This window comes from Macaca nemestrina, chromosome 1 (genome assembly GCF_043159975.1).
Source record: "Macaca nemestrina isolate mMacNem1 chromosome 1, mMacNem.hap1, whole genome shotgun sequence".
Lineage (NCBI taxonomy): Eukaryota > Metazoa > Chordata > Mammalia > Primates > Cercopithecidae > Macaca > Macaca nemestrina.
In genome coordinates, this window is record NC_092125.1 from 32,139,224 (window position 1) to 32,159,154 (window position 19,931).

At 37.1% G+C, this 19,931-nt stretch overlaps 1 protein-coding gene across 16 annotated transcripts in view; it reads left to right on the forward strand.

Moving 5' to 3' along the window:
* Positions 1–19,931, forward strand: part of LOC105484451 (RAB GTPase activating protein 1 like) — a 796,528-nt gene that overhangs the window by 129,727 nt on the left and 646,870 nt on the right. For all 16 annotated transcript variants that reach the window (XR_011607830.1, XM_071069699.1, XM_071069706.1 and 13 more), the window contains one exon: positions 13,749–13,890. Coding sequence is in view for 15 of the 16 variants with exons in the window: in XM_071069699.1 (XP_070925800.1) it covers positions 13,749–13,890 (142 nt within the window). In the remaining variant the exon portion in view is untranslated. The remainder of the gene's footprint in view (positions 1–13,748; positions 13,891–19,931) is intronic.

Here is a 19,931-nt window from a genome sequence, read left to right on the forward strand (position 1 = left end):
TGTAGATGTATAAGTCTGTTTCTGGGACATTGTTTCTCTTCCATTGATTTCTATGTGAGTACCACACAGTCTTGATCATTACAACTTTATATTATGTAATAAAGTCTGTGTTGTAAGCTTCCCAACCTTTCTCATTCTTAAAGTTGTTTTATTTGTTGCAGGTTCTTTGCATTTCCATCTGAATTTTAGGATGAGTTTGTCAGTTTGTAGAAAAATGCATGCCCAGGCTGGATGCAGTGGCTCACACTGGTAACCCTAGCACTTTGGGAAGTTGAGGCAGGAGGATCACTTGAGGCCAGGAGTTTGAGACCAGCGTCGGCAACATAGCAAGACTCACTTTGTAAAAAAAAGTAAAATAAAATTATCCAAGTGTGGTGGTGCACACCTGTATCCCAGCTACTCAGGAGGCTGAGGTGGGAGGATTGCTTGAGCCCAGGAGTCTGAGGCTTCAGTCAGCCGTGATCATGCTGCTTGCACTCCAGCCTGGGCCACAGAGTGACACCCCATCTCTAAAAAATAATAATAAAAAAAAGAAAAATGCATTCCCAGATTTTGACTGAGAATGCTTGGAATATGTATATGATTTTGGGAAGAGTTGCTTTTTTTTTTTGACATGAAGTCTCAACCTGTCGCCCAGGCTGGAGTGCAGGGCACCATCCCAGCTAACTGCAACCTCTGCCTCCCAGGTTCCAGTGATTCTTCTGCCTCAGCCTCCCAAGTAGCTGGGCTTACAGATACTCACCACCATGCCTGGCTAATTTTTGTGTTTCTAGTAGAGACGGGGTTTTGCCATGTTGGCCAAGCTGGTCTCGAATTTCTGACTTCAAGTGTTCCTCTCTCCTCGGTCTCCCAAAGTGTTGGGATTACAGGAGTGAGCAACTGCACCTGTCCTCTAAGAGTTGCTGTCTTAAAAAGAGTCAGTCTTCAATAAACATGGCCTATCTCATGGAATATCACTTCTTTTATTTAGCTCTTCTTTATCTCAGCAGTTATGTCACTTTTAGTATAAAGGTTTTACACATACTTTAATTTATCTCTACCTAGTTCATGAATTTTTCATCTCAGGGTATAATTGACAAAATGGAATAGACTTAAGGTGTACAATGCAATGATTTGATACATATATATAGTGAAATGATTACCAAAATCAAGTTAGTTAACACATCTGTCACCTCACGTAAGTTACCTTTTTGTGTGTGTGTGGAGAACACTTAAGATCTACTACTGTTAGCAGATTTCAAGTACACAATACAATATTGTTAACTATAGTCACTATGGACTGTATTCATCTTATAACTGAAAGTTTTTACCCTTTGATCAGCATCTCACTTTTTCCCCCAAACCCCGTCTCCTGGCAACCACCATTCTGCTCTCTTTCTATGAGTTTAAAAGACAGTTAAAAATGAGATCATACAGTATTTGTCTTCCTAGTCTAGCTTTTTTTTTACTTAGCATAATGCTTTCCACCTTTACGCATGTTACTGCAAATGATAGAATTTTCTTCTTCTTTATGGCTGAGTCATATTCCATTATGTTCATGTATGTGTATATATATTCATTCATTCATTGACAGACACATTTCCATGTCTAGTGAATAATGTTGCAATGAACATGGAGTGCAGATATCTCAAGATACTGACTTTGTTTCTTTCAGATATATACCCAGCAGTGTGATAGCTAGATTATGTGGTAGCTCTATTTTATATTTTTTGAGGAATCTTTGTACTGTTTTTCATACTGGCTGTACCAGTTTACATTCCTACCATCAGTGTGCAAGGGTTCTGTTCTCACCAACATTTGTTATTTCTTGTCTTTTTTTTTTTTTTTTCCTGTGATAGGGTCTCATTATGTTGCCCAGGCTGGTTTCAAACTTCTGGGCTCAGCTGATCCTCCTACCTTGGCCTCCCAAAGTGTTGAGATTATAGGCATGAGCCACTGTGCCTGGCCATATTTCTTGTCTTTTTAATAATAACCATTCTAATGGGTGTGAGGTAATATCTCATTGTGGTTTTGACTTGCATTTATTTCTTTGAAGATTAGTGATATTGAGCACCATATCATGTATCTGTTGGCCATTTGTATGTCTTCCTTGGAAAACTCTCTATTCCAGTTTTTTGTCCATTTTCTAATTAGAGTATTTGGTTTGTTTCTTTTTTTTTTTTGCCATTGAACTGTATGATACACACACAGACACACACACACACACACACACACACACACGCCCCTCATCAGATATATGTTTGCACATATTTTCCCCCTTCCATAGGTTGCCTTTTCATCTTGTTGAATATTTCCTTTGCTATGCAGAAGCCTTTTAGTTTCCTGTAGTTGTGCTTGTTTATGCTTTTTTTGGCCTATGCTTTTGGGGTCATATTCAAAAAATAATTACCAAGACCAGTGTAAAGGAATTTTTCCCCTGTATTTTCTCCCAGGAGTTTTAATGGTATCAGGTCTTAAATTTAAGTCTTTTTGTCTATTTTGAGTTAAGATTTGTGAAAGAGAAAAGATTGGAGTCCAATTTTAATTCCAATTTAAATTCCAATTTAATTTTAATTGCAGATGAATATCTAGTTTTCCCAGAATCATTTGTTACAGAACTACGTATGTGTGGGCTTACTTCTGGGCTCTCAGTTTTGTCTCATTGGTCTGTGTGTTTTTATGCCAATACACTATTGTTTTGATTATTATAGCTTTGTAATATATAGAAATAAGGAAGTGTGATGCCTCCAGCTGTGTTTTGTTTTATTTTCCAAGATTGCTATGGATATTTGGGTTCTATATGAATTTTAGGATTGTGAAAAATGCCATTGGGATTTTGATAGGGATCACATTGAATCTATAGATTTCTTTGGATAGGATGGACATTTCAACAATATTTTTTCAATCCATGAACATGAGATATCTTTCCATCAATTTGTGTCATTTTCAGTTTCTTTCATCAGTGTCTTACAGTTTTGTTTTTTGTTGTTTTGTTTTGTTTTGTGACGGAGTCTTGCTCTTTTCGCCCAGGCTGGAGTAGAGTGCTGTGATCTCGGCTCACTGCAACCTTCACCTCCCAGGTTCAAGCTGTTCTCCTGCTTTAGCCTCCTGAGTAGCTGGGATTACAGGTGCCTGCCACCACGCCTGGCTAATTTTGTACTTTCAGTAGAGACAGGTTTTTTATGTTGGCCAGACTTCTCTTGAACTCCTGACCTCAGGTGATCTGCCTGCCTTGGCCTTCCAAAGTGCTAGGATTATAGGCATGAGATACCATGCCCGGCCGACGTCTTATAGTTTTCAGTGTATGGATCTTTCACTGCCTTGGTTAAATTTATGTCTAAGGGATTTTTTGTTGGTATGCCACTGTAAATGGGATTTTTTTTACATTTATTTTTCAGATAATTTGTTGATTTCATATAGAAATACAAGCAAATTTTGAATGTTTAGTTTGTACCCTGTAACTTTACTAAATTTGTTTGTTCTAACAGTTTTTTTTTGGTGGAGTCATCAGAATTTTCTATGTAATAGGATCATGTCATCAACAAACAATTTAACTTTTTCATTTCCAATTTGGATGCCTTATCTTTCCCAGTTGCTCCTGCTAGGACTTTCAGTACTATGTTGAATAGAAGTGGTGAGAGTGGGCACTCTGTGGGTTTGTCATATATGGCCTTCCTTATTTTTGGGGGTACATTCCTTCTATACCCAATTTATTGGGCATTTTTATCATGAAAGGATGTTGAATTTTGTCTTTTTTCGGAATCTATTGAGAAGGTCATATGATTTTTATGGTTTATTAATGTGGCTTATCACATTTATTGATTTGTGTATGCTGTCATCTTGCATCCCAGGGATGAATACCATTTGATCATGTTGTATGATCTTTTTACTGTGCTGTTGATTTCAGCTTGCTGGTGTTTTGCTGAGAACTTTTGCACCTGTGTTCATTTGGATTATTGGCTTGTAGTTTTCTTGTGATGTCTTTGTCTGGCTTTGGTATCAGGGTAATGCTGGCCCCATGAAATGAGTTTGCAAGTATTTCCTCCTCCTCAGTTTTTTTTGAAGGAGTTTGTGAAGGATTAGCATTAAATGTTTGGTGAAATTCAGTAGTAAAACCATCAGGTCCTGGACTTTGCTTTGCTGGGAGACTTTTTATTGCTGATTCAGTCTTCTTATTCTTTATTGGTCTGTTCAGATTTTCTGTTTCTTCATTATTTCATCTTGGTAGGTCGTATGTTTCCAGGAATTTATTTATTATTCTAGGTTATCCATTTTGTTGGCATATAGTTGTTCATAATAGTCTCTTATGATCTGTTGTATTTCTGTGGTATCAGTTATAATGCTTCTTCTTTCGTTTGTAATTTTATTTATTTGAGTCCTCTCTCTTTTTTTCTGGGTTGTTCTAGCTAAAGTTTTGTCAAGTTTTGTTTATCTTTCCAAAAAACCAGCTTTTAGTTTTGTCCATTTTTCTGTTGTTTTACTATTCTCTATTTCATTTATTTCTACTCTAGTCTTTACTATTTTTTCCGTATGCTAATTTGGGTCCAGTTTTTTTCCCTAGTTTGCTGAGATGTAAAGTTAAGTTGTTTGAGGTCTTTTTTTTTTTTTCCCTGTAATGTAGACATTTATCAATATAAACTTTCCCACTTAGAACTTCTTTTGCTTTATCCCATAAGTTTTGATATGTTGTATTTCCATTTTGTTTTTTCTTAGATATATTTTAAATTTTCTTTTGACCCATTGATTGCTTAGGAGTGTGTTCTTTAGTTTCTGTATATCTGAATTTTCCATTTTTCCCTCTGTTTTCATTTCTAGTTTTATACGTTTGTGATCAGAAAAGATACATGATATGATTTTAATTTTCTTGAATTTAAGACTTTTTTTGTGTGTCTTGACGTATTCTAAATACGTGTGTGTGTGACAAGAATGTGTATTTTGCTGCTGTTGGATAGGATGTTCTTTATATGTCTGTTAGGTCCGCCTTTTCTATAGTGTTGTTCAAATCTGTTGATTCCTTATGATTTTCTGCCTGCATGATCTATCTATTGTCAAGAGTGGCATAATAAAGTCCCCTCTATTATTATATTGTCATTTATTTCTCTTTACAGTTCTCTTAATACTTGCTTTATAATGAGGTGCCTTGATGTTAGATGTATTACTGTTTACAATAGTTAAATCTTCTTGATGAATTGACCCCTCTTTCATTATATAATGATCTTCTTTGTCTTTTCTGACAATTTTTGACTTAAAGTCTAGTTTGTCTGATATAAATACAGCCGCCCTGTTCTCTACTGGTTACCATTTGCATGGAATATGTTTTTCCATCTCTTCATTTTCAGCCTGTGTGTTCTCAAAGCTAAAGTGAGTCTCTTGTGGGTAGCATATTCGTGGATCTTAATTTTGTATCCATTCAGTCACTCTATATCTTTCTGTTTTTGTTTTGAGAAGGAGTCTTACTCTGTTGCCCAGGTTGGAGTGCACTGGTGACGTGACCTTGGCTCATTGCAGTCTCCATCTCCTTGGTTCAAGTGATTCTCCTACCTTAGCTCCATGAGTAGCTGGGATTACAGGTGCACACCACCACACCTAGCTAATTTTTGCATTTTCATTATAGACAGGGTTTCACTGTATTGGCCAGACTGGTCTTGAACTCCTGACCTCAAGTAATCTGCCTGCCTCAGCCTCTCAAAGTGCTGGGATTACGGGTGTGAGCCATAGCACCCAGCCTACTCTATATCTTTTGATCAAATAATCCTTTTACCTTTAATTATTGGTAGGTAAGGACTTATTGTCATTTTGTTGATTTTTTAAATGGTTTGTAGTTCCTTTGTTCCTTTCTTTCTCTTTTGCTGTCTTTCTTTATAATTTGGTGACTTTTTGTGATGGTAGGCTTTTATTTCTTTCTATTAATCTTTTGTGTATCTACTACAGGATTTTGCTTTGTAATTACCATGAGGCTTACATAAAATATAATTATTACATCCTATTTTAAGCCAGTAACAACTCAACTGTGGTTGCATACAAAAATTCTACACTTTTGTTCCCCCATCTCTCATGTTTTAGGTCATTGATGTTACAGCTTTTGATATTGTGTGCCCATTAAAATTATTTTAGCTATAATCATTTTTAATATGTTTGTTTTTAACTTTTATACTAAAGTTGATAGTGATATACATACCACCACAAGAATATTAGAGAATTCTGATTTTGACTATCTGTTTTTACCAGTGAGTTTTATACATTCATATGTTTTTACATTGTTAATTAGTATCCTTTCATTTCAGCTTGAAGATCTTTGGCATTTCTTATAAGGCAGATCTTAGTGATGATGAACTCCTTTAGTTTTTGTTTGTTGGGGAAAGTCTCTCTCTTTCATTTCTGCTGTACAGCTTTGCCAGGTGTAGTATTCTTGGTTGAGGGTTTTTTTTTTTTTTCTCCAATATATTGACTGTATTATTCCAGTCTTTCCTGCCCTGCAAGGTATCTGCTGAGGAATCCACTTATAGTCTTACAAGGGCTCTTTTGTATGTGACAAGGTGCTTTTCTCCTGCCATTTTCATAATTCTCTGTCTTTGACTTTTGACAATTTAATTATACTATGTCCTGGTGTAGACTTTTCAACCTGTTTGGAAATCTTTGGGTCTCATAAATTTGGCTGTCCTCTTCTATTCCTAAATTTGGGATCTTGTCAGCCATTATTTCTTTATATAGATTTTTCAGTCTCTTTATCTGTCTCTTTTCCTTTGGATATTTCTGGAATGCTTATGTTGTTTTGCTTGATGGTGTTCCAGATATCCTGTAGACTTCCTTCACTCTTTTTTTGTTTGTTTGTTTTTGCTTCTTTAACTGGCTACTTTTAAATGACTCATCTTTGAGTTCACTGATTTTTTTATTCTTCTGCTTGGCCAAGTCTGCTGTTGAAGCATGCTGTTAAAAATTTTTTTAATTCAGTGATTGTGTTCTTCAGCTTTATGATTTTTTTTAAGAGGGTGCAGGGTCTCACTCTGTCACCCAGCCTGGAATGCAGTGGCACAATAATAATTCTCTGTAACTTCAAACTCCAGGGCCCAAGTGATGATCCCACCTTAGCCTCCCAAATAGCTAGGACAACAGGCATGAGCTACCGCAGCCACCTACTTTTTTAAAAATTATTTTTGTAGGGACATGGTCTTGGTATTTTGCTTAGGCTTGTCTTGAATTCCTAGTCTCAAGAGATCTTCTCACCTTGGCCTCCCAAAGTGGTAGGATTATAGGCATAAGCCACTGTGCCTAGCTGGATTTTAAAAATGGTTTTTATTACTTTGTTGAACTAGAATATTGATCCAGACTTTTTTTTTTTTTGAGACAGAGTCTGGCTCTGTGGCCCAGGCTGGAGTGCAGTGGCACAATCTTGGCTCACTGCAAGCTCTGCCTCCTGGGTTCCCGCCCTCAGCCTCCTGAGTAGCTGGGACTACAGGCGCCCGCCACCACGCCTGGCTAATTTTTTGTATTTTTAGTAGAGACGCGGTTTCACCGTGTTAGCCAGGGTGGTCTTGATTTCCTGACCTCGTGATCCTCCCGCCTCAGCCTCCCAAAGTGCTGGGATTACAGGCGGGAGCCACCGCGCCCGACCTGATCCAGGCTTTTACATTACCCATACCTTTTGTTGTTTCTGAGCTGCAGCCGGAAACTGCTGGTTGGTTCATGGGAACAAGCAGGGTTAGTCTAAAATGTAGGCAAAAACTTAAAAACAACTAGTGAGTTTAGAATTTAATGGCAAATAAGTTTTGAAACATGATTTCTCTCTGTCTAGTCCTCATGTTGTTAAAAAACCAATCATCATAGGACTGAGTGGTTTGCAAAATAGACATTACTTTTATACTTGGCCTGATTATTTGCGTAAAGTACATCAAGAATAATTATTTCTATATAGGCCTTTTGGATTGACTTTGATGGAAGTTTGTTCCATAAGGAATTTCAGATAAGACCTTTTAAAGCTGAGCCCAATCATGGGTTTGTATCCTCAAACACCTGTGAGTTGGGTGATTCTCTCCTCTTAGGGTCCCAAGATAAACTTGGAGCTTCTGGACCTATTAGAAAGTGACATTCTTTACTGACCACAGGTCATGAACTCTGTACAGGGACTGTGTAGACAAGGGTAGGAGGCCAGTTTCCCACTGGGCTTTTATGGGCTCTGCAAGTTGAGATTGACTCAGCCTCAGTAAAGTAACCACTTTCTCCAATTGTGTTCTGTTGCAAAAGAAAAATGAATTCTTACCGCACTGATGGAAACAACTACATTGCCATAAGAAGACTCACAGATGGTTTCCAAATTCTGGCGGAACCAGGCAGAGAGAAACAAACATGCTCCAAATCTTGATCATAGGAATATACCTCACTCAGTTACTGAAGGCCATAAATAGTTCAAAATAAGTTTCCTTGACTCTGAAAAACAAAGCATGGATCAGCAGTATTCCAAGCAAAAGTCAAAAAGGTTTCTTCAGCTTTATGAGTTCAGTGCATTTAGTTAACTCTTGTTTTGCTTGATATTCATGAATATTTCAGCTCTTCGTGAGTCCTGTACATTTTCCTTTATTAAAATGTTACAGTCTCCAAAGTTATCAGAAGTCTGTGTTTGAGAGCAACTGTTAAAGTTCTATGGCTTATTATAAACCATCTTTTGAAAAGGATTAAAATAAGACAACAATTGTCTGTGAATAGCAAAATATCAAGGGTAGTTACAGTTACAAACACAATTAACAAAGAAGTGTGGTTATTTCTGTGGTTTATGATAACTTAACATTAATTATGGTTGACAGCATATACTTAGACATTAGAATTTTAGAAATCCCATGTGATTTTTGGACTTATATTAGCATTATTCACAAAAATATAACCGAAAGAAGATTGAACATCATTTTGGCAATCTCATGTACCTAAACATGTCAAATAATCCTGTTTACCTCTCGTTTGCTGGACACTTCAGGGCCCCCTGAAGTATTTGAAAAGCCAAGTGGTGGCTGGGAATAGTGGCTCATGCCTGTAATCCCAGCACTTTGGGAGGCCAAGGCCAGTGGATTGCCTGAGGTCAGGAGTTCGAGACCAGCCTGGCCAACCTGGAGAAACCCCATCTCTACTAAAAATACAAAATTAGCAGGTTGTGGTGGCGCATGCCTGTAATCCCAGCTACTTGGGAGGCTGAGGCAGGAGAATCCCTTGAACTTGGTGGGCAGAGGTTGTGGTGAGCCGAGATTACACCATTGCACTCCAGCCTGGGCAACAAGAGTGAAACTCTGCCTCAAAAAAAAAAAAAAAAAAAAAAAAAAAAAAAAAAAAGCAAAGTGCCAAGGAACACGGTTTTGCAACTGAAGTTTGATTTTGGGAAGGCTGTGAAATGTTCAAGCTTTAAAACACTTGAAGCCAGGCCTGGTGGCTTATGCCTGTATTCCTAGCACTTTGGGAGGCCAAGGTGGGTGAAACCCTATCTCTACTAAAAATACAAAAATTAGCTGGGCATGGTGCTGGGTGCCTGTAATCCCAGCTACTCGGGAGGTTGAGGCAGAGAATTGCTTGAACCTGGGAGGAAGAGGTTGCAGTGAGCCAAGATGGCACCACTGCACTCCAGCCTGGGCGATAGAGCGAGACTCCATCTCCAATGAATGAATGAATGAATGAATGAATGAATGTCTGAGAACTGAATGACAAGAAGGAACTTACCATAGTGATGCAGGATTTTTCTTGGTCACTTTGCCAGTCGGAGACCTCTGGCTGATAACGCCCCTGTCTGGGCCTTACTGGGCCTGGTTTCACCACAGGAGATGCCCCATCCACTTGGCCTGCCAGTTCATGCCTGGCCTGCAGTTTGTCACGGATCCCGTGGCCATTGCGACTGTGTGTTCAGCCCCTGGTTGGAGGTAGGGTGTGAGCGAGCAAGTATGTGGTCTGACCAGTTGTTCCAAGTGCCGGCACAGAAGCAGGCTTTGTGCGGTGCTTGTTGCTGGACTAGGCGTGTCTCAAACCCCTCCTGTGATGGTCTCTGATGTCCAGATGGGGGAATGTGGTGGCACCCAGGCAGGGGTGCCATGACTCCGAAGCCCCTGAGGGGGTGTTACAGCATGTTAATTAGCTCAAGGGGCTGAAAGAGCTGTTAACATGCCATCATCTGGAACGGATGGTGATGTGTTAACAGCTCTTTCAGACCCTTGCCCCACTTTGGCCTGTGGCTGCAGGCCTGGCTCAGCCCCACTGCTGCTTTCCGTTGTGTGGGGCAGCTGCCCTCTGCCAGCAGAGGGCAGAGGGCCACAATGTTACAGCCTTCTGTGTACCCACTTTCAGTGGGTCCTGAGTTCTTGTCCCACGTCCAAGAAGAATAGGATCACGCTGAGAATAGAAGAGTGAGGAAGGTGGAGAATTTAATTGAGCAACGAAACAGATCTCAGCAGAGAGGGGACGCAAGGGTGGTCCCCTACCCAAAGTCATGTGGTTTCTGTCCCACTGTGGCTGGGTCTGGGGCTTTTATGGGCTCAGATTGGGGCGTGTATGCTGATTGATTTGTGAGTATGCAAAAAGATTAAAACAAAAGCACTACTCAAAGTTGGGCACAACAGTGTAAAAAGTCAATTAGGGAAGGATAGGTATATATAAAATAGGTGAAGGCTGAGGATCAATCAGAGGAAAGTGTGCCAAATGGAAAGCCATTCTCAGTCCGGTTTGCGGATTTGACTTGTAGCTTGGCTTTCAGGCTTTAAACTGTCTTTTGGCTTGAAGGTGGGGTTTCACTGGGGACCTGCCCCTCTCTGCTTAGGATTTGTCTGCCTTCTGCCACTGTCAATATAAAGATCCAGGGAAAGACCTTTCAAAGGAAGAACTAATGAAAAACTTCTAAGATATGGACAAGCTGGGATTGTTGTTAGGATTGAATTCTTGCTATCCTTATTGTTATTACCACAGTAATTATTTTTGCAGGATTTCCAGAGTAGTGCTAGACTAGGACACGAAGCCACTTTTGCTGGTTCATTATTCCTGAATATTACTTGTGTATTGTACTATAGGTTAGACTCTCTCATGCCTCATAGTGTTACGTCAACAGCACAAAACGGTAACAAGAAATAACACTTGTGTAGCACTTTCTGTGTGCTGAGCATTTTTCTAAATACTTTACTTGCTTTTTGTGTCTGGTTTGGGACACAATTTGGATTCAGAAAAGAGAGAGGTCTCAAGAAATGAGAGGAAGGAAAGTTAGAATGAATTGAGAGGAGCTATAATGGTAAAAAGACATGAAATGGTACTTCAGGTGAAGAGTTAAGGGGGAACAGAAACTTTTCTCTTGACAAATCTGTTTTCCACATGCCAACTTACTGTTTCTTGTTTTCAGACAAGAGATAGTTTGGAGGGAAGAGGCTTGCCTATAAGAAAAGGATAGGCTCCAGGTCAGGACAGGAGTTTAGCTGTACTCAGAAGTTTCTATGACTTGACTTTCAATAAAGGAAGTAAGCTACTTTTTTGATCTGTGCTAGGTGTGGGTTTGATATTAAAATATCAAATGTTTTCTTGCCCTCTCCTCCAAATCTCTTCTTTACTTTTGAGTGCCTTGACATTCCTTTTAGTTGGAGACAAAACTTTTAATCAACTATTAGAGTTAAAAAGCATAAAAGGAAAATTCCCATTTGAAGATACATGTTGGTTTCAACTTATTTAAATCAAAGTATGATCAGTCAGTAAATAACCAAAAGTAACTGATTAATAACTATTCTAATTGCAGAAAGGTGAAAATTAACAAGGTTGTGGAGTACTTCTAAAGTTGTGAGAAAATAATCTGTTGGGGACTTTTTTTTTTTTTTTTTTTTTTAACTTAGTGCTTCTGATTACCTTTGGCGTCTTTACTGTCACCTCAGCAGAGGTAAACAGAAGCTGCTTGGAAATGTATTTTTTTCATGTGATTTTATGTATCTGTAGCTTACTGAGAATATTTGATTCTGTTATGTGTTTTATATAGACATTCTTTCTGAAAATAACAGGTCTTGTAGGCAATAGTTCTCAATTCAGCTTTGCATCAGAATAACTTGTGACCCTTAAAAAAAAAATCCAGATTCCTAAATCCTGCCCTAAGGATTAAGCATTAGTGTTTGAAATATAAAAAGCCTCAGATTTGGTTTCCTCATTTATAGCCACTGTTGAGACTTGTAACTTTAGAGAATTTTTAGAGATATCAGCATATTGTACTTTGTATTTAATAGTTGATGATGGCATGCCATATTGAAAAAGGTTTTAGAGTTTATTTGCATAAATGTGATGAATCTTTGTAATGTAACTTAGCCAACCCACATTTATTGAGCTCCTGTTTACATGTTGCTAAGCTGTAATGAATGCTAATATGAATCAGACAATTTTCTTTACAAATACAGATTGATTTTTTAGTTATCTAAAATATGTGAATATTGGGAACAAATAGTGTTTTTAAATAAAAATATACTTTATTTGAAACTCAGTTTTTAGGTGCAATATTTAGATTCTATATGAGATCAAAGTAGTTCAGATTCTGCTTGTATAGGAAAGTTAAGTGCAGATGAAATATTTTACCACTATTGTAGAATTTTGTACTACAACAGCAGAGTTGAATTGTTTATACAAAACGTTTGTCAACTTCTGAGAAAGACAGTTACATTGTTTGTAAATAAGAACAGTTTTATTTCCAATCTGTATACTTTTTCTTGCTGTAGTGCACTGGACAGGACTTCCATGGGCTGTTGAATGAGAGTGGTGACAGTGGACATTCTTCCTTTTTCCTCCATCTCAGGGGGAAATTATTCAGCCTTTCACCTTTAAACGTAGTGTTACTTGTAGATTTTTCTTAGATACTCTTTATCAGGTTGAGGAAGCATCCTTGTATTACTTGTTTACTGAACAGTTTTGACATGAATGAATGCTGAATTTTCTCAGATGCCCTTTATTTTGATATGACATTAATTGATATGAACATACGGTCTTTCTTCTTTAGTCTATTAATATAGTAGATTATGCTGATTGATTTTTCCAGTGTTGAACCAGCTTGGCATTCCCCAACTAAATCCTATTGATTGTGATGTATTTTGTATGTATGTATGTATGTATAAAATTTGTAATTTGGTTTGTATGTATTTGATTTGAAATATATTTGAATAAATATTTATTTGAAATTGTTTTATGTATATGTATAAAACTGGATTTGATTTGCTAATATATATAATTTATAATTTGATTAGCAAATTAAATCCATACTTTTATATGTAACCCACATATATATTTTTATACATATAACAAATATATCTTTAACAAAAAATATAACAACTATATCTGTGGCTACCTATCAGGGATGGGTATAATACAGGAAGGCATATTGGTATGGGTGTGGTTGCCCAACTGTATACAGTTGTAAAAATTCTTTGAACTATATACTTTAGTTTTGTGTAACGTACCCAGTTAAGAGTCTAGCATCACTTGCTTATCTGTCTGTCCTAGAACCTGTGGTGTCTCAGGTTTTTCTGATGAAAAGAAATTGAGCTCTCCAAAAATAATGAGTAGGTTTCATTGTATTAGTTAAAAATAATACTAGAGGAACATAAATTTAGAATATCCTGTGAAGGACAATGCACCTTAAAAGTTTTCAGAATCTCAGACATGCTGGAGATCAAACACAACATGCCATTCTTCATTGCAGCTCTTTTGAATGAACTATTTAAAATAATATCTTTCAATACTATCTGCCAATGTTTCCTTCAAATTTCTAATACTTACTGTTATATTTTTCTCAGTCTGAGGGAAAAGGCCATACCAATGCTGGAGATGCAATATATGAGGTGGTGAGTCTACAGCGAGAGTCTGACAAGGAGGAACCAGTCACTCCTACTAGTGGAGGGGGTCCAATGTCACCCCAGGATGATGAAGCAGAAGAGGGTAAGAAGTTGGACTTACTCAGTTTCTTCTGTCTGTATAGCTGCTTTACTTACAATCTTCAAAGGAGGTGTGTGTGTTGCGGGGAGAAGTGGAGGTTATTCCTAACCTCTGTTACCCTTAGGCTAGATTCTACAAGATGCAGAAAAGAATTTGGTTCATTTGGTTCCTAAGTTGCATAGTCCCCAGTGCCACTTATGCAACTATTTAAATTTGACAGCATCACTTGGCTGTTGTTGTTTTCTATTTTATTTCAATTATTTTTATTTTGTATTTTTTTGAGATGAAGTCTCCCCTGTCACCCAGGTTGGAGTGCAGTGGAAAACCTTGGCTCACTGCAACCTCTGCCTCCCGGGTTCAAACAATTCCCCTGCCTCAGCCTCCTGAGTAACTGGATACAGGTGTGCGCCACCACGCTTGGCTAATTTTTTTGTATTTTTAGTAGAGACAGGGTTTCGCCGTGTTGGCCAGGCTTGTCCTGAACTCCTGACCTCAAGTAATCTGCCCACCTCAGCCTCCCAAAGTTCTGGAATTACAGGCATGAGCCACTGCACCTGGTCTCAATTATTTTTGAAGTGTCTAATGAGAAGTTTCAAATGATCTCATGTGATTTTAGAATTTTTATGTTTGTTACGTCATGTCCTATTTCTCATTTGACATTATTCAGTTCTTGTTTTTTGTTGTTGCTGCACCCCTTACCACTACTTTTTTTGGAAATAGTGGGGTATCTGCTCTATTTGCTACTTGGTTGCTGCTGAGAGATAACTGACCTCACAAAAGGCACACATCATTTGCCTCTGTGCTCAATACTCTTTTTATAGAAACTAGAACTAAATGACAGATGTTTACTTTAAGACCTTGTATCATGTGCTTCTAGGGTATGGTTTATTAATAGTAAATTTCTTGATTTTTATTACCGTTGAAAAAAGCATCTTAGAATTCTCAGTCTTTCTTCTGTATGAAACTATTTTTTTTTGATTGCCATAAACATAATTATTTTTAGCTATTATTTATTTAGTGCTTACTATATTCTAAGAACATTCCAGGTATTACAAATATGTTACCTTATTTGAGTCTTACAATCCTGTGAATACTCTTATTAACTTGGTTTTAAGGATGAGAAACTGAGACAGAGAGAGCATAATCACTTGCTAAGCTCACTCAGTTCAAAGTGGCAAAGCTGAGATCTCAGTCCAGGCTATCTGACTTTAAGATTTGTACTTGTAACTATGGCATTATTCTGTCAAGTTAGCCAGTTGATTAAAACATAAAAACAATTCACTTTTAAAACTAAGGTAAAATTCACATAACATGAAATTAACTATTTAAACATGGACAATTCAGTGGCATTTTAGTACATTCACAATTTTGGGCAATCATCACCTCTATCTAGTTCTTAAACATTTTCGTCATCCAAGAGGAAATATTATACCCATTAAGCAGTCACTCCCTGTTCTCCCCTTTCCCTTCCCCCGGCAGCCACTAATCTGCTTTCTATCTCTGTGGCTTTACCTATTTTGCATAATTCATATAAATGGAATCATACAAAATGTGACTTTTTGTGTCTGGCTTCTTTCACTTAGCATAATGTTTTTTGAGCATTTTGTTTCATCTACATTGATACGTGATGTAGCAGGTGCCAGTATTTCATTCCTTTTTATGACTGAATAATAATTAATTATTTAGATAAAGCACATTTTGTTTATCCATTTATCTTTCAGTGGACACTGGTTGATTCCATATTTGGGCTATTGTGAATAATGCTGCAGTGCACATGGGAGTGCATCTGTCTCCTTGACATACTGGTTTCATTTCCTTTGGATATATATGCAGTAGTAGGATTGCTAGATTATATGGTAGTTCTATTTTTAATTTTTTGAGGAACCACCATACTGTTTTTCATAATGGCTGTACCAATTTGTATTTCTACCAATAGTGTTCAAGGGTTCCCTTTTCTCCACATCCTTGGGAACACTTATTTTTGCTTTTTGATAATAGCCATTTTAACAGGTGTGAGATGATATCTCATTGTGGTTGTGATTTCCATTTCCCTTATGATTAGTGATGTTGAGTACCTTTACATACACCTGTTAGTCATTTGCATGTCTTCCTTTGAGAAATGTCTTTTAGGTCCCCTGTCCCTTTAGAGAAATTTTTTTTTTTTTGCTATTGAGTTGTGTGAATTTCACATATATATGTGTATATATGTATGTATGTATATATGTATACAGACAATATACATATCTATACATATATACACATATACATATATTGCATATCTGTTATAAGATATGTGATTTGTAAATATTTTCTCCCATTCTGTAGGTTGCCCTTTCATACTGTTGATTGTTTCTTTTGTTTTGCACATGTTTTTTAGTTTGATGTAATCCCATTTATCTATTTTTGCTTTTGTTGCTTATGCTTTTGGGGTTGTATCCAAAAAACCATTGCCCAAACCAGTGTCATGGAGCTGGTCCCCTTTGTTTTTTTCTAGTAGTTTAAGTCTTTAATCCATTTTTAGTTTATTTTTATGTATGGTGGTGTGAGATAAAAGTCTAATCTCTAATTTCATTCTTCTGCATGTTGTGGATATCCAGTTTTTCCAAAACCATTAATTTGAAGAGACTGTTCTTTCCCCATTGTATGGTCTTGGCACCTTTGTTGAATGTCAGTTGGCTCTAAACACATGGAATTATTTCTGTTCTCTTTATCCCATTGGTCTATATGCCTATTTTTCATGCTGATCTCATGTTGTTTTGGTTACTTTAGCATTGCAGTAGATTTTGAAGTCAGATAGTGTAATGCTTCCAGCTTTGTTCTTTTTGCTCAAGATTGCTTCACCTATTTGGGATCCTTTTGGCTCTGTATGAAAATTTAGGATTTTTTTTTTTCTATTACTATGAAGAATGTCTTTGGAATTTTGTTAGGGATTGCGTTGTGATCTGTAGATTGCTTTGAGTAGTATAGACATTTTAAACATATTAATTCTTCCCATTCATGTACACAGTATATCACTCCATTTACTTGTATCTTAAATTTCTGTCATCGATGTTTTATAGTTTTCAGTGGAGAGATCTTTCACCTCATGAGTTAAATTTATTTCTAAGTATTTATCTTTTGTAGCTATTGTAAATGGGATTTAAAAAATTAGTTTTCAGATAGTTTGCTGTTACTCTGTAGGAATGCTACTGATTTTTGTATCCTGCAACTTTACTGAATTTATGTATTAATGCTAACAGTTTTTTTATGGAGTCTTTAGGGTTTGCTATAAATAAGACCATGTCATCTGCAAACCAGGACAATTTGATTTCTTCTCCAGTTTGTATGCCTTTTATTTCTTTCTCTTCCTAATTGCTTTGGTCAGGGCTCAGTACTATTTTAAATAGTAGCGGCAAGAGTAGGCATCCTTGTCTTGTTCTGAATCTTAGAGGAAAAGTTTTAACCTTTCCCCATTGAGTATAATGTTAACTGTGGGTTTGTCATATATGGCCTTATTTTATTGAGGTATATCCCTTCTATACTTAATGTGTTGAGAGTTTTTCCCGTGAAAGGATGTTGAATAATGTCAAACGTTTCTTCCGTATCAGTTGAAATTATCATATGATTTTTGTCCTTCATACTGTTCATGTGATGCATTACATTTACACATTTGCATATGTTAACTCATTCTTGCATCTCCTGGATGAATCCCACTTGATCACGATGAATAATCTTTTTAATGTGCTGTTGAGTTTGGTTTTCTAGTGTTCTGCTGAGGGTTTTTGCATCTGTGTTCTTCAGAAATATTGGCCTGTAGTTTTCCGTTTTTGTAGTGTCCTTGTCTGTGTCTGGCTTTGGTATTAGTGTAATGCTGGCCTCACAAAATGAGATTGGAATTACTCTGTTCTCTTGAATTTTTTGGAAAAGTTTGAGAACAGTTGGTATTAATTCATCTTTCAGTCTTTGGTAGAATTCAGCAATGGAGCCATCAGGTCCTGGGCTTTCTTTTTTTGATGGGAGACTGTTTATTATTGATTCAGTGTTATTACTCATTATTGGTTGGGTCAGATTTTCTATTTCTTGATAATTTAATCTTGGTATGTTGTATGTGTCAAGGAATTATTCATGTCTTTTAGGTTGTTTAACTGAATATAATTAACTATAACAGTATTTTATGATTCTTTGTATTTCTGTTGTATCAGTTGAAATGTCTCCTTGGTGTTCAGGAGCATGTTGTTTAATTTCCATTATTTGTGAATTTTCCAAAGTTTTTTCTGTTATTAATTTATAGTTTTATACTATTGTGGTTGAAAAAGATACTTGATTCTATTTCAGTCTTCTTAAATTTGTTAAGACTTGTTTTGTGGCCTAACATATGATCTGTTCTAGAGAATGTTTCATATACAGTTGAGGAGAATGTATATTGTGCAGTTTTTAGATGGAATGTCTCATATATTATTTAGCCTAGAGTATACTTTAAGTCTGATGTTCCTTTATTGATAATTCTGTCTGGATGATCTGTCCACTGCTGCAAGTGGGTTGTTGAAATCTCTTACTATTTTTGTATTGCAGAATGTGTCTCTTCAGATCTATTAATATCTGCTTTATATATAGGTACTTTGATGTTGAGTGCATATATTTACAATTATCATAGTTTCTTGCTGAATTGACCTTTTATTATATAATCACCTTGTTTCTTTAACTTTTTTTTAATTTTAATTTTTGTGGACACATAGTAGGTGTATATATTTGTGGGGTACATGAGGTGTTTTGGTAAAGGCATGCAGTGTGAAATAAGCACATCATGGAGAATGGAGTATTTATTCTCTCAAGCATTTATCCTTTGAGTTATAAACAATCCAGTTATACTTTTTAAGTTATTTTGAATTGTACAATTAAGTTATTATTGACTATAATCATCCTGTTGTGCTGTCAAATACTAGATCTTACTCATTCTTTCAATTTTTTTTGTACCTATTAACCATCCCCACCTTCCCCTCCCAATCCATCGCTACTATTCCTAGCCTCTGGTAGCCATCTGTATTAGTCTGTTCTCACACTGCTGTAAGGGTACTACCCAAAATTGGGTAATTTATAAACAAAGGAAGTTTAATTGATTCACAGTTTTGCATGGCTGGGGAGGCCTCAGGAAATTTACAATCATGGCAGAAGGGGAAGCAGGTACTTTCTTCACAAGGTGGCGAGAGAGAGAGAGAAAAGGGAAGAGCCCTCTTATAAAACCATCAGATCTCATGAGAATTTACTTACTATCATGAGAATAGTATGGGGGAAACTGATTCAGTTTCCCATGATTCAGTCACCTCCCACCAGGTCTGTCCCTCAACAACTGGGGATTACAATTCAAGATGAGATTTGGGTGGGGGATGCAGAGCCTAACCGTATCATCATCCGTCTACTCTCTGTGTCCATGACTTCAATTGTTTTGATTTTTAGATCTAACCAATAAGTGATAGCATACAATGTTTGTCTTTCTGTGCCTGGCTTATTTCACTTAACATAATGATCTCCAGTCCGATCCATGTTGTTGCAAATAACTGGATCTTTTTTTTATTTTTATGTTTTTGAGATGGAGTTTCACTCTTGTTGCCCAGGCTGGAGTGCAGTGGTGCAATCTCAGTTCACTACAGCCTCCACCTCCCGGATCTAGTGATTCTCCTGCCTCAGCCTTCTGAGTAGCTGGGATTACACGTGCCCACCACCATGCCTGGCTAATTTTTTGTATTTTAGTAGAGACAGGGTTTCGCCGTGTTGGCCAGGCTTGTCTTGAGCTCCTGACATCAGGTGATCCACCCACCTCGGCCTCCCAAAGTGATGGGATTACAGGCATGAGCCACCGTGCCCCGCTGACAGATGACTGGATCTTATTCTTTTTTATGGTTGAATAGTCCTTTGTTGCATATAAGTACCACATTTTCTTTATGCATTCATCTGTTGATGGACACTTAGGTTGCTTCCAAATCTTAGCTGTTGTAAACAGTGTTGCAACAAACACAGGAGTACACATATCCCTTTGCTACACTGATTTCCTTTCTTGTTGGTATATA